Source organism: Salvia splendens, chromosome 6, assembly GCF_004379255.2.
Source record: "Salvia splendens isolate huo1 chromosome 6, SspV2, whole genome shotgun sequence".
NCBI classification, from domain to species: domain Eukaryota; kingdom Viridiplantae; phylum Streptophyta; class Magnoliopsida; order Lamiales; family Lamiaceae; genus Salvia; species Salvia splendens.
Genome location: NC_056037.1, coordinates 18,183,961 through 18,199,176, shown reverse-complemented (window position 1 = coordinate 18,199,176; position 15,216 = coordinate 18,183,961). Strand labels below are relative to the sequence as shown.

Below are 15,216 nucleotides of genomic sequence, written 5' to 3'. Positions count from 1 at the left end.
TATATAATCACCACGATTAATTCATATGAATTATATTTATAATTAAATAGGTGGGTGGAGTCGATGCTTTCGAGATTAAGATACAATCACCGACCATTGGCGAGTATTTTCAAAAAGTAAAATCTAAGTAATCTTGTTATTGTTGAATTATAACTTATTTTGTGAATTTCCTATGAAATTACTATATTGTAAAGTTCATGATGAAAAATGCCACGTACATGCATTAAAGAACTCCAACATTTTCATATAATTATTTTGAAAACCTCTTTTCGTGATTTCTAATTTACGGAAATCTATAATAAAATATTACTACTACTACATTTTTTTTCTTATTAATATGCTTGTCGTGTTGACTTTACGTTGAAGGCTCTTTATTTATTCTTGCTTCCCCATTAAATAAAGTATCAAACGCCATACTATTAATTTATGGAATAATGATATCGATAAATCGATTTACATAATTTTACAAAATATGTTTAAATATTTTACCCTTTCACCAACATATATCCATCCTTTACATCAAATCAAAGCTTTTTATTGGCGATAATATAATATTTATAAGATTTGGGGCCAAAATGCAAAATTCGAAAAAGTTATTAATGTGTAATTAATCAAACAGGACTATTAACCAATCGCAGGTGTACACGTAAGCCTGCGCGCAACAAAAGAAGTGGATAAAATATTACTTCAAAAACAAATATTCAAAAAAGAAAATTCCAAAACCACATAAAAAGAAAATGAAAACAAAAACAAAAACAAAAACAAAAACAAAAACAAAAACAAAAACCTCTGTATAAATTCCACTAACGTTCACCGAATTTACGTTAGTGGAATTTTTCAAACCCCTAAACTCTTCCTCTCTCTCTCTAAATCACAACAAATCTCTCGAATTTGTGCGAGTTGAGGCATCTGGAATTGCAATTTTGTTGAATATTTCGGTGTAATCAGTTTGAATTTTGAACGGCAGAGGTTTTCGTTTTTCACTGATCGGATCGGAATAGATTTAAGCAAGGATGCAGCGGCAGGACCAGCGAAAGAAGGTCTTCTTCAGCTTTTGTTTCATTTTTAGTTAATTATTGCGTTTTCTTGTTTTTTTCCCTTAGGAAGAGAGCTTTATTTTGTGTATCGATTGTGAACGCAGTTGACCTTTTTTTGTTGAGAATTTGAAGGTTTAATGAGAGAATTGAAAATTTTCACATAAATTGGACTTGGTTTGTTTGTTTGTTTGTTGTAGATTTAAGCTTTGCTTTTTGTTTGTTAGCAACAAGGCAAGAACATGAGGAATTTACTTTAGAAAGTTCTGATCGATTTTAATTTTGGATTCTTGTGTGAAAGAATAGGATTTCTTGTCTTTCCTCTAAATTCTCTTTTTGAAGACTCTTGATGGTGCCTAATTGAAATTTTCCTCACTTGATATCGTTTATTGGAGATTTCTTTAACCTTTTTCGAATTTTATGATTGATTGAAGTCATAGGTTTAGATCTGACTTTCTTTTACTTCAAAGTTCGGCATGATTATAACATGGTTAATTGTTTTGCAGATCCCAAAAGATACTGATTTTTTCACGGAGTATGGAGAAGCCAACAGATACAAAATTCTGGAAATTATTGGAAAGGGTAGTTATGGAGTTGTCTGTGCTGCCATTGACACGCAGACTAAAGAAAAAGTAGCAATAAAGAAAATAAAAGACATTTTTGAACATACGTCTGATGCTCTTCGGATTTTGCGGGAAATTAAGTTGCTTCGCCTTTTACGCCACCCTGATATTGTTGAAATCAAGCGGATCATGATTCCACCCTCTAGGCGAGACTTCAAAGACATCTATGTTGTTTTTGAGCTTATGGAGTCCGATCTTCATCAAGTGATAAAAGCTAATGATGATTTGACTCAAGAGCACCACCGTTTTTTTCTTTATCAGATGCTACGGGCACTGAAATATATGCATACTGGTAAATAAAAAGTATAATGGGTTTCCATGACTCACTTGATAAAAATCTTAAATGTTTGTGCTACATAGATGGGCAGATATATTTAAGATTTTTTCAGTGTTGTCTTATTACATTTTCTGTTCTGAGCTTGCCACACTTTCTTTGAAGTCTTCGGTTTACCTGTGTTCTATCACTTGATCATTTTTTCTTAATTTGCTTTTGCCTGCTTTCAGCTAATGTTTATCATCGGGATCTCAAACCAAAGAATATTTTGGCAAATGCTAACTGCAAACTAAAAATATGTGACTTCGGACTAGCAAGAGTGGCATTCACTGATGCACCGACAGCAGTTTTTTGGACGGTACAGACTAGAACTTGCAATCCATAAATCATTGAATATCTATTATCACCTTGTTTTGGGAGATACCTGTTTGTATCACCACTTTCAAGGGTAATCTGTTGGACAGCTGTTCATGTTTTAGATAATTTGTCTTATCCTGCAGGATTATGTTGCTACGAGATGGTATAGAGCTCCTGAGCTGTGTGGTTCTTTCTCCGCTAAGGTTCTTAATTTTAACCATTTATGCTCTTCCATGTTTCAAATCTACACACGCGCGCACACACACATGTGGTGCCAAATCATGATTCTTTAATGCTGTAAATTAAATGTGGGTTGATTCTTCATTGTCTGCCCCCACGTAAAGCCCTCCTTTGTTCCTTTATTTACCATTTTATCATTTACCGCATTTATGATTGGTTTGTAGGCTCCTCGTATTTCAATATTAAGTTCGCATAGATTGATCCCCCTACTCTTATCATATTGCACCTGAAAATTATTATTGGCTACTTAGTAATGGGAAATGCTTTTAGCTCCTGATTGTTTGTTATTGTTTCTTGGGTTCTCAGCTTATCTGTTGATGAGATTATATTGCGGGGAAAAACTATTGTTTATATTGACTTCATTTTCCATGCTTATTATTGATCTACCTTGGGGCTTGTTCTCATTGTGGATAGTAGCATTTATTTAGTGCAGAGTGCTGAGTCAACAAATGAAAAGTAATTGTAGATTAAAACAATTCTTGTTCAGGAAGGAGTATTGTACTTCCCTGGATGTTGATATCTCTGTTCTTCAGAGGCAATTGTGTCAGGTTGCGTCTTTTCTGGAGGGCTTTACTGCTTTGCTATTTTGAGTGCCACTCATTCACCATACATCATTTTTGCAGTATACACCTGCGATTGATATTTGGAGCATAGGATGCATCTTTGCAGAAGTCTTGGCAGGGAAGCCATTGTTTCCTGGGAAAAGTGTGGTGCATCAACTGGACCTGATCACTGATCTTCTGGGAACACCATCAGTTGATACAATAACTGGAGTATGTATCAAAGACCTGTATACAGAATATTAAGGTAATACATCTGAAGATGTGATTGTAACTACTGTGTATCCTGGACGCAGGTACGGAATGAGAAGGCACGGAAATATTTGATGGATATGAGAAAAAAGCGTTCAGTGCCTTTCACTGAGAAATTTCCAAATGCAGCAGATCCTTCCGCTCTCAAATTATTGCAAAGGCTGTTGGCATTTGACCCAAAGGATCGTCCCAGTGCTGAAGAGGTACGTGCTGTGTGCTCTCACAAATATCTTAATGACCCAGTGTTCTTTTGATTATATCAAATGGATAACAAACTAAATGTTTTCCTGTATTGATTATGATTAATGTGATCAATAGGCATTGGCAGATCCATACTTCAAGGGGCTGTCTAAAATTGAGAGGGAGCCTTCTTGTCAGCCAATCTCAAAGATGGAATTTGAATTTGAGCGAAGAAGATTGACAAAGGAGGATATTAGAGAATTAATATTCCGAGAAATATTGGAGTACCACCCCCAATTATTAAAAGACTACATGACGCGTAATGGCGGCACAAGTTTTCTCTATCCTAGGTTTGGTTCTGCTACATCAGATTGAGTCATTGCACAACTGTGTCAACATCAGATTTAATATGTTCTCTGTGTTATACAGTGCGGTTGGCCAATTCAAGAAGCAATTTGACTATCTGGAGGAAAATTCTGGAAAAAGTGGGCCTGTAATTTTCCCCGAGAGGAAGCACGTTTCTCTTCCACGGTATGGTTCTATTGTATGAGATTTTTAATTCCTATTTTTGCCTTGGAAAAATTACCTGATAAATTTACACTACTTCCAAACATATGCACAAACAAGACAACCTAATGTTTGTACCTATAACATATATGTATTAACAAATCAGTTAAGCGATGGGGTAATGCTTTCCCGACAATGACTGTGTTGTTTTTGTTGGGTTCTTAAAACAATTCCCTTTTTCACTTATTCTCCCTGAACAAAACCAAATATGATCGCCTTTTCAATGCACTTCTTCAGTGAAACTTCTCATTACATTTATTGTTAATTGGTCCTCCCAAAATGCCATTATATATACAATTCAAACACTCGTGCTTTTTCTGATCTTGAGATTACCTAGTTTGTATCAGCATGTTAAGCACTCTAGTGATAGTACTTGGTCTATTAGCTTATGGCTGCAGCTGAAACCATTCCAAACTTTCTGAATTTTTGTTTCCTCTTCCTGTCAAGCGACCTTATAATTTACTTTTGATGGATTTGATGTTTTTTGATGAATCTATATACAATTATACTATGAGATTATAATATGAGTGCCAGTGCCTAAATTAACAGTGGATTTCCTGCTTCTATGCAGGTCTACTGTAAACTCTAGCACAATTCCTCCCAAAACACATTCGAATGTTTCTGTATTCGACAATCAAAAAGTTAAATCAGAAGCTTCAATAGGATTTAGAGCGCCAAATGCTGCCTCGGATAGTGCACCTAGGGTTTCACGCCCACCTCCAAGGATTTCAAATGGTACAAGGATTTATATATTTAGTTAGATTTCTACTCTCGTTAGCTATATTTAGTTAGATTTCTACTCTCATTAGTAAATAGCACGTGAAACGAAATTCACCGAATGACTTGAAAGTGATGAATCTATTGTACTTGATAGAATTGCTTTTCTCTGAGACAAATAGACAAGTTATTGTTGGTGATAAATTAATTAGTGATCAGCACACATTGATTTCTGTGATGGAGATATGAAAGGGGACTGAAGAGTGTGAGAACACCAGAATTTTGATAAATTTGTCGGAGTGCCACTAATGAAACAGAAGCCTAATAGTCTGCATTAAAGTATGAAAGCACCAAATGCTTAACTATTCCGTGATATATAGTTTTAAGGTCGTAGAAAGTCATGTTGATAGATGTAAATTGTAATGGTTGCCTCTGTTTGTCATCTGAATATCTCTGTAGTTTATCTCTTCATCTCTTCTAATTCTCAATAACCTCAGTTTACCATTGCAGCCAAGCCCGGAAGAGTAGTTGGACCAGTTTTACCATATGAGAATGCCAGAAATGTGAACGATTCCTATGGCGGAGGGATGTGCGTTCAGAATGCTACTCTGCCCCCGCAATCGAACTCTCCACATTGTTTCTTCAAAACTAGTACAGTACCGAACCAAGAGAGCTGTAAAGAGGAAGAAGAGTCCCAAGTAAAACAACAATCTCAGCGGCAAAACACGCCAGTCATATCGAGGAATGGCTCAAATGTTGAGATTGTCTCTAAGGGGCAGCCTCTACAGTATACACCAGCTAAAGTGAACCCTGCTATGAATGCAGAAAGGAACAGCAACCCGTACCACCAGCCACAGTCGAGAGAAGGTACATTGGATAGTCAACATTCCCTTGATGCGAAATTGATGCAAGCCCAGTCTCGGTTTGTTGCTGCTGGAGCTGCTGCTGTTGCAGTGGCTGCTCACAGGGAGGTTGGAGCTATGCAGGTCGGACTAATTTAACCGGGTACAGTGACATCTGATGTTTTACTCAGGTGAATTATGCTTGGACTCAGACCGAGCGGAGACAGACACCTGGAGCAAACTGCGTCATCACTCATCCGATAGTAACGATTGTGATGTTTGCAGATTATGGAAGATTTTCTACTTGGCTTGGATGTCTCTCGTTGCGGAAAAATCCGAGCTGGGCGTATTTTAGTTTTTAAGAGGCAATTGCTTTTTAGTTGAAGGTGTTCAAGTTCAGTTAGTTCCATGTATGAATGTATAACGGTAAAAGCTGTTGCATTGCTTCTGTCAATTATTTGAACAATGAAAATCAAGCAATTTCTTGAATTTAATTCTATCCTTGCTTTCATGCTATGCCACTGGTGTGTGTGTTTAAATCTCATGGTTTAATGTGTGCATGGAGAGAACAAACATAAATTTACTGGAATTATTTTGATTATCATATTATAAATAAAAACATTAAATTAACATTTTCCACCTATAAATAAAAACATTAAATTAATTTGAATATAATTATATTGTATTTTGATTATCATATTATAAAATGTATTAATAGGATAATAAACAATAGTAATACTCGCTTCGTCGCACTCAAGATGTTCAACATTTTCTTTTTTATTCGTCCCATTTAAGATGTCCACTTTTAATATTTGGAAACAAATTTTTCTCTCATTTCTTATCATTAAAATATTCAATCACCTTTTTTTCACTCTACTTTAATTTACTCAACTACTCCACCTAAAATCCGATGTCATTCGAGAATATGAACATCTTGAATGAATAGAGGGGGTATTAAGTATACTCCATCCGTGCCATAAAAATGTGTACTTTCCGTTTTGTCCGTCTTATAAAAATATGAGCATTTTCATTTATTTATCACAATTTACTACCCATACACATTGAGTTATTTACAACTTATACTACCCTTAAAACACTAATAATAATGTGGGTCCTAGTACCATTAAGACTACTTTAACTACTCTTTATTTTCTCTCTCTTATTTTATCAATTTTGTGTCATATTATAAAATCATTTATAACCAAATTTTTTAAATCTATTTGAAACAAATCAAAATTTTTTAATCTATTTGATACAACCATTTATAAAATTCATTCGAAAATTTATAGTAACTTTGATAAATCACTTTACTTTTACTTTTAGGTGGGATTTATAATATTTTGAATGCACATTGTAGCTGAGAACATCCGCAACGGTGGCGTCGTAACCCGCGTCCGTCCGCGCCGCTGGCACGGACGTGTCTCGCCGTGCCGGCGAGCAGGTGACGTGGCGGCACGCGATTGGGCAACAGCATAGCCGTTGCCTTTGAATTTTTATTTATTTATTTAAAATTCGTTATTTAATTATAAATAATGATAAAAAAAATAAAAAATATATTTTCCAAATCCCAAAAATATTGTCATTTTTTTGCCCGTTTTTCTGAATTTTTTGGAATTTTGTTAAATTTTTTCCCCCAAAATCATCTATAAATACACACATTCATCATTCATTTATCACATCAAATCATCTCTCATTCATAATTCTCATACAAACTATCAACACATTCATCCCTCACTCAAAACCTCAAATGGATTTCACCCATCTCATGGCAGAAGCGTAGCGCGAAAAACAAGAATACTACAAACAACATCGTGCCTCTTACGAAGCATATGTCGTGGCGAATACCCCCGCTCCTCCTCCTCAACGAACTAGATCAACTCGCCGCTACATCCATCGGGACCGGGAGGGAGCCCACGAAAGGCTCGTTGCCGACTACTTTGCAGACCAGCCGCGGTTTCCGACAGATTACTTCAGGCCCCGTTTTCGCATGTCAAAGCGCTTGTTTATGCGAATTGTCAACACATTGTCCGCACGTGTTGAATTCTTCCAAACAGATCCAGATGCAGCCGGCCGGCAAAGTATCACGCCGTTGCAGAAGTGTACGTGTGCCATCCGACAACTCGCTACTGGGCAAACGGCCGACATCTTCGATGAGTATTTGCATATCGGTGAGTCCACTGGAATCCTTTGTCTAAAGAATTTTTGTGAGGGCATTCGTTCAGCCTTCGGGGATGAATCCCTTCGTGTACCTACCACCGATGATTGCCAACGGTTGCTTCGTCTTCACGAATCAGTCCATGGCTTTCCCGGAATGCTTGGCAGCATTGACTGCATGCATTGGAGGTGGAAGAATTGCCCGACTGCTTGGAGGTGGCAACACTTAAGGGGTCACAAAGGCGGCGGCCCAACACTTATCCTTGAGGAGGTCGCCGACCACCGCCTATGGATTTGGCATGCATATTTCGGCGTTGCCGGAGCCAACAACGACTTGAACGTGCTCTATTCGTCACCCCCTTCAATGATGTGATGAATGGTGTAGCACCGGCGATCGACTTCACCGTCAACGGAACTACATACCACATGGGTTACTATCTCGCCGATGGTATCTATCCAGGGTGATCGACGTTCGTGAAGACGCTCAGCAACCCGCACGACCCGAGACGGGTTCTTTTTGCGCAGCGTCAAGAGTCCGCGCGGAAAGACGTCGAAAGAGCCTTCGGGGTCCTTCAAACCCGATTCAACATTGTGAAGGCCCCGGCTCGGCTGTGGTACGTGAATAATATCGCTGACATCATGTTCACGTGTATTATCTTACACAAATGATTATAGCCGACGAAGGGCCGAGGGCAGCTAGCTTCTACGACGAGGATGAAGTCGGAAGCTCAACAACGAGGTCTCCCCCACGCCGAGGTGAGCATACGACGGTTGGCCAAAGGATCGAGACAAGACACACAATGCGCGATACCCGAACCCACATTCAGCTACAAGAAGACCTAATCAAACACATGTGGGCGAAATTCGGCAACGAGTAGTGGTTTTTTAATATTTAGCATTTTAATTATGTAATTTTTAATTTTTAGGATTTTAATTATGTCGTTTTTATTTTATTTGTCATTTGTAATATTATTTAGGTTTTTTAATGAATTTTAGTATTATGGAAATGTTTTTGTTTAATTGAATTTTAAATTAATTGTGCTCGTCTTTGCGGAAGAGCACAGTTGTAGGTGTTGTGCTCTTGCCAGAGAGCAGACAGAAAAAGTGGGGCCGGACCCACAACCGTGCCGCTAGCAAGAGCACGATTGTTGATGCTCTGAAGCTCAATATATCACACTCAATCATCTTTGCTATCTTCAATAACTATGTTCACTATGAAGCCATACAGAGAAAAATAAACACCCAATTTATGTAATGAGCTACCAAACGAATCACGAAATAATTACTTACTAGAGCTCTAAAGTAAATCACTAACATTTCAGATTTGAGATGGCTCTAATATGAAATTTGAACGTAATTTAAACATCAGAATCTCCCTCCACATTTTTCCGACTAATAAATTGAAATTCCTCTGCCCAAAATTTCAGTATCTCATCTTCCCGCCATATTCTTCACCATATCATCACCTCTGGCTCTCAGTCTCACTCCTCCCCTTCATCGCCTTTTTCACCAAACCCTACTAATCCCTCTTTCCTTTATTCTTCGCAAATGGAGGAGACCAGATTTCTAGGCTTGCCTCCTCTCAAACGATTCCGATTACAACAACAACAACAACAACAAACCGATTCCTCTTGCCTTCCCGCCAAAAAGCGCAAGGAATGCCGAGATTCGCCTTCCCCGCCCGCCGCCACAACTCTCTGCCTTCCAGCGAAGAAGCGAATTTGGGCGTTTCAGCCCCTGGACCTCGATCTGAATCTCAATCCCCCATCCGATGAAGATTCCGCACAAATCAAACTCAACTTCGGAGAAGACGGCGAGGACGGAATCGTCTGCGCCGTCTGCGACAGCACGGACGGAGATCCGGCGGATCCAATCGTGCTCTGCGACGGCTGCGATCTGATGGTGCACGCCACATGCTACGGCCACCCCTTCACCGCCGGGATCCCCGACGGCGACTGGTACTGCGCTCAATGCCTCCATTCCAAATCGGAGAAAAATCAACCGCCGTCCTGCTGCCTCTGCCCCGTAGGCGGCGGCGCGTTGAAGCCGACGACGGACGGGCGCTGGGCGCATCTGGTGTGCGCGATCTACGTGCCGGAGGTGTTCTTCGCGGATTCGGAGGGGAGAGAAGGAATCAACTGCGATCGGGTAGGGAAGAGGCGGTGGGAGACCGAGTGCTACATCTGCAAATCGAAAAACGGTTGCGCCATTGATTGCTCCGAGCCTAAATGCGGATCGGCATTCCACGTCAGCTGCGGGTTGAAAGAGGAGCTCTGTATCGAATACAGAGAGGGGAAGGGGAAGAGCAGAGGATCTGTTGTTGCTGCATTTTGCTCCCCTCATACTCATCTCTGGAAGAAGGTAACCCTAATCCCCCTTTTTTTCCTTCTTTTTCAATTAATTGAATTTCTTCTGATTAAATTTTAAATTGGACTCTAATTTTAAGTAACTCTTTTTTTTTTGCGATGTGGTTTTGCAGCAAGAGCAAACAGGAAAGTTTAAGATAGTTGCTAGAGGCGACGACAACAAGTAACAAGAAATTGCTATTCGACACCATTTTAACCTTTAGCAGTAGCAAATTCCAGATCTCGATTCCTGCAAAAACATCAATTTGCTACTACTATGTCACAATTTTAATGTGTAATTTCTTTATTTTACCATTTTTATGGATAAAATATTGTTTTCTTTTATCCATATAAATTTAGCTCTCCTTTTTCTGTCAAATTAAATACTCCACTTGCATTGAATTGAATTAGAGCAACTCCAAGGGAGGAGGTAAATGAGAAGGTAAATCATAATAACTGTCAAATTTACCTCTTTTTGACAGAAAAACAGTCTCCAAGGGGAGAGGTAAATGAGAAGGTATTATACCTTTTCCCATTTTGAAGAGATATCTTTACCTCTCCACCAAAAAGAAGGTAAAATAGAAAAAACTGATTTTGACATTGGCGGGAGATAAAAGTTGCGGCAAAACCACTACAATAAAACTGAACATATATTGAATTCTATGAAATTGGTTGTTAGTTTTATGAAATTAATTCCACCAACAAGAAACAGAATACTATTAAATTCTAAACCCTAATTTTCGAAATAAAAAGACACCAAGAATAGACTTTCACCTCATTCACTTCTACTTCCAAAGCCAAGCAATTCCTTTTCAATATCAAGCAAACAAAAATCAAAGGCGTAAATATAGAAAATAATATAGGAGAAAGAGATCTGTGAGATTGGGGTAGTGCTTTGGTTATTTGCTTGAGCGATTGCGCCGAGATTTGTGAGATTGGGGAAGTGCTTTGGTTATTTGCTTGAACGTTGCGCCGCCTTCGTTCTGTAGAACAGGCTGTGATTTTTTTGTTAAATAGGGAGTATATATATTGGGTTCAAGTACCGTCGCATTATATCTAATAGTTTAGGAGTTTTTTATGTTTTATATATTTGTTTAATACTTTATATCATTTGATGGATATATTATTTAATATTTAATATTTTATGTTTAGATTATGGTTTAAATATATCTCTTTAATTTGTGCAGATGGATTTTTCATAAAATGATTCTGAGTCTCTCACAAATTTATTGACAAGAGAACACTCCGTTGATTTAGCCGATGATTATGGTGATTTTGGGACAAGTTTTGAAACCGACACTTCAAATGTTGTTTCTCCTACAACACGAAAAAGGCAACGAAGTTCAAGTTTCTCCCGTGAAGATGATCAACTTTTGATTGCGGCGTATCTTCATACAAGTAAAGATTCGACTACTGGAAACGGACAAAATGCTACTACATTCTGGGGAAGGATAGAAAAATATATTGACGATAATGGAGGTTTTTCCACCCAACGTAGTTTATCTACAATCAAAACGCGTTGGAGAGATATTAACAAACAATGCTCCAAATTTGTTGGAGTTTACAGTCAAATCGAACGGCTGAATCAAAGTGGACAAAACGAACAAGACATGGTAAATTTTGTACAAGTTGTAAATATTATGTAGTTTTATGTGTAGATTTAACCCAAGTATTTGCCTAACATTTATATGTTTTTAGCTTCAAGATGCATACAAGGTATACAAGAGGCAGGTGGGAAAGTCATTTACTTGTCAACATTGTTGGGAAATTTTGATTTTCGATCCCAAATGGCAAGCAACTTTGCCAAACAAGAGACAAAAATCAACCACTGAAGCAAATTTGGATCCTGAAGACGACGTTAATCAAGATAGGCCTATGGGAAGGAAAGCTGCGAAGGAATTGCTAAAAAACAAAGGAAAAAGTGTTGTTGGGAGCGTAAGTTCGATTCTTACTCCGAAATTTTTCGAACGAAAAGAAAAGATCGACCGAGAAAAGGCTGAACGAAAAGAAATGATCGACCGAGAAAAGCCCTCAAGTATTGTGGGCTATATACCTCTACAATTGTTTTCACAAACTCTCTCAAACAAACCAATGTAGTACTCTATCCGATTCTAACATATTCGTCTACAGAATCCGCTGGTTGGCCATAGGCAAGCATCTTTATGGCTGTCGTGACCTTCGGAAGAGAGGACAAACCAAGAAGACCTGTAGCATCACATCTTTGGTGAAAATACGCATTGTGAGCTACCACATCGTCAACAATTCGGCTAAAAAGAGGGCGACTCATGCGGAATCTCCTACATAATAAGTTTGCAGGATACACGGGATGCTCACAGAAGTAATCGCGATAGAGTCTTTCATGGCCTTCTTGCCTACCACGATGAAGCACTCGATGTCCCGGAATGGAGCCGCGATGGCCCCTTGTCCGCCGACGACTCATCTCTTCCTCTTGTGCAGCCGTTATAATGGCATCAAATTCATCATCCGAATCATTATTCATATAATCTAAAATATTTGGAAAAGGATTCATTTGGGCAGAAAACGAATTGTCCAGTAACTTATTTTGTTGCTTACATATAAGCTTAAATATCCATACTTTTAAAATTAGTACCGTTGCTTTATATTAGTTAATTTTGAGGCATAGTATGATAGAACTTAAGACATTACCGTTGCAGCAGTAGTCTAGCAACTAATATTTAAAAAAATAATAATTTACCTTTTCATATACCTTTTATCCTTGGAGTTGCTTGCTTTTTGGAAACGTATATTGCACTTTTTGAGAAGGTATAAACATGATATACCCTTTTCATTTACCTTCTCCCCTTGGAGTTGCTCTTAGAAAATTGATTTCTCAAAAATGTTAAACCGAATTGAATTAACCAAAAAATGAACCCAAAAAAGTAAAAACTCATAACCGAACTAAACTGAAAATTGGAATTTCATAAAAAATAGTACTAATAAAAAATTGAAAAGCAAAAATTCAAGAATGCTAAAAATGCTTAACATCCATCAATCTTCACAAATATCTCATCATCGAACGCCAAATAAATTAGAATTTCATAATATCCCTTGACAAATAAACAAGCAAATTCATTAATAAAAGCAATTTAGAATTCTAAGTATAAATAATGTAAAAATGTCCTTAACAATTTGATAGCATTATAGGAATATAAACATCATCAAACTTAATTCAAAGTAACAAGTGATCAAAATATATTCTTACCCCTAAAATAGTGCAAAATTCTTGCGGATTAAAGATTATTTCAGAACTTTTAGCATTATTTGAAAAATGATACTGTATAATTTATACTATTAATTATATTAAACAAGCAGCATGGTTGATTAATTAATGAATATAAAATACTTATCTTAAATGCGAGAAATAATTAATCAAATAAAAGCCTACTTATGTGATTTGGATTTGAAACATACTCCACGTCAGTACTTACTGATTATGATTGTAACACTTATTATTACTCCTTAAATATTATGATTGTAACACTGATTATTACTCCTTAAATATCTTAATTAAGAGTAACAACCATTTGTGGTCCTAAACATATTGTGATTTTATGATTTGGTTCATAACATTATCTTTTGAATTATTGCATCCTGAAAAATGGAAATGGCCCAGATTTAGTTCATTTTAAACGGAGCCCGACTTATGTGATTTGGATTTGAAACATAAATTAGTACTTATTGATTATGAGTGTAACACTGATTATTAGTGTCCTTAAATACTTTAATTAAATTAAGCTGATTTAATTAATCAGAGCTCTATTATGTCCATAAAAAATAGTTCCATTTATGGATTACACGAGTTTTAATGAGAAATTGGTAAAGTAAGATAGATGAGGAGAAAAAGTAGGCAAAGTAAGGTAGATAGAGAAAAAAAATACTCTCTCCGTCTCATTCAAGATGTTCACATTTCCTTTTTAGTTTGCCACATTCAAGATATCTACATTATGTATATGGAATAAAACATCTTTCTCCTCTATCATCATTAAAATATTCAATTACTTTTTCCACTCTATTTTATCACAAACAACTATTCCACCTAAAACTCCATGCCACTCAAGAATGTGACCATTTTGAGTGGGACGGATGGAGTAGATAAAGTATGGGAGAGAGGAGAAAATGTAAGTAAAGTATGAGAGAGGTGATTTCCATTTTAAGAAATGAAACTATTTTTTGTGGACATTTCAAAATGTAAAATAAGATTATTTTTCATGGACGAAGGGAGTATGATAAGACATCCGAATTTCATTAGAACATCCACATCAATGGTTTCTACTTTCTACTTATAATCATCATCTATTAACTATTCATGGTTCTCACCTTACTTTTAACTATTTTTTATTTCATCACTTAACTAAGAAACAACACCTATAACAATACTTATATCTCTTAACTATTTATGAGTCATGTTATTCTACTCTTCAATTTAAAATGCTATTGTACTCTTCAATTTAAAAAATACTATTAATAAAAATATTTTGCTAGTAAAACTTTTATAAAATAATTCGAATATGACATTAGCAATAAGAACAATTAAAATAAAAAGTGAACAAAAAAGAATGTGTTGATTAAGAAGAAAACAAGGGCTATTAATAGTATAATTAAACTTTGAATTAATGATATTTTTATTAAATCTACTCATTAATAATCAATTAAAGTTTTATTTGATTAATCAGGAAAAATCTGATTAATACAAATTTCCAATTTTTTTCACGATGATATGGAATACATACTCTCTCCGTCACATGTTATTCGCACTTTTCATTTTAGGCCATAAATTTGAGATTGAATTTTTAATGTAATTAAATTAGAATTTTAAGTGTAATGAGACAACACTTAATAAAGGACCTCTTAACTTAATCTAACATATTAATTAAATACATCAATTCTAACTTAAACTATAAATAGTGTAAGGAGTTTGTACCGAGTCGAAAAGCAACAGTGCAAGTAACATGAGACGGAGGGAGTATATAATTACTCACTCCATCCCATGAGAATATGCACTCTTTCCTTTTTAGTCCGTTCCACGAGAATATGCACTTTCCAATTTTAG

At 36.6% G+C, this 15,216-nt stretch overlaps 2 protein-coding genes across 3 annotated transcripts; both read left to right on the top strand.

The window, feature by feature from the left end:
* The first annotated feature begins 780 nt into the window (after positions 1-780).
* Positions 781-6,162, top strand: LOC121807816 (mitogen-activated protein kinase 19-like). Of its 2 annotated transcripts, none has more exons than XM_042208155.1 (10): positions 781-1,040; positions 1,541-1,949; positions 2,162-2,289; positions 2,432-2,491; positions 3,152-3,301; positions 3,385-3,543; positions 3,659-3,870; positions 3,950-4,051; positions 4,659-4,822; positions 5,302-5,468. In XM_042208155.1, exons 1-10 carry the CDS (start codon positions 1,014-1,016, stop codon positions 5,352-5,354), a joined length of 1,464 nt encoding a protein of 487 aa, XP_042064089.1. In that variant the 5' UTR covers positions 781-1,013; the 3' UTR covers positions 5,355-5,468. The 2 variants fall into 2 exon arrangements, with proteins under 2 accessions (XP_042064089.1, XP_042064088.1); XM_042208154.1 differs by having other exon boundaries at positions 786-1,040; positions 5,315-6,162.
* A 2,868-nt stretch (positions 6,163-9,030) lies between these two features.
* Positions 9,031-10,490, top strand: LOC121806951 (nuA3 HAT complex component NTO1). The gene is made up of 2 exons (XM_042207131.1): positions 9,031-10,161; positions 10,280-10,490. The coding sequence occupies exons 1-2, from the start codon at positions 9,349-9,351 to the stop codon at positions 10,331-10,333; spliced, it is 867 nt and encodes a 288-aa protein (XP_042063065.1). The 5' UTR covers positions 9,031-9,348; the 3' UTR covers positions 10,334-10,490.
* The last annotated feature ends 4,726 nt before the right edge of the window (positions 10,491-15,216 follow it).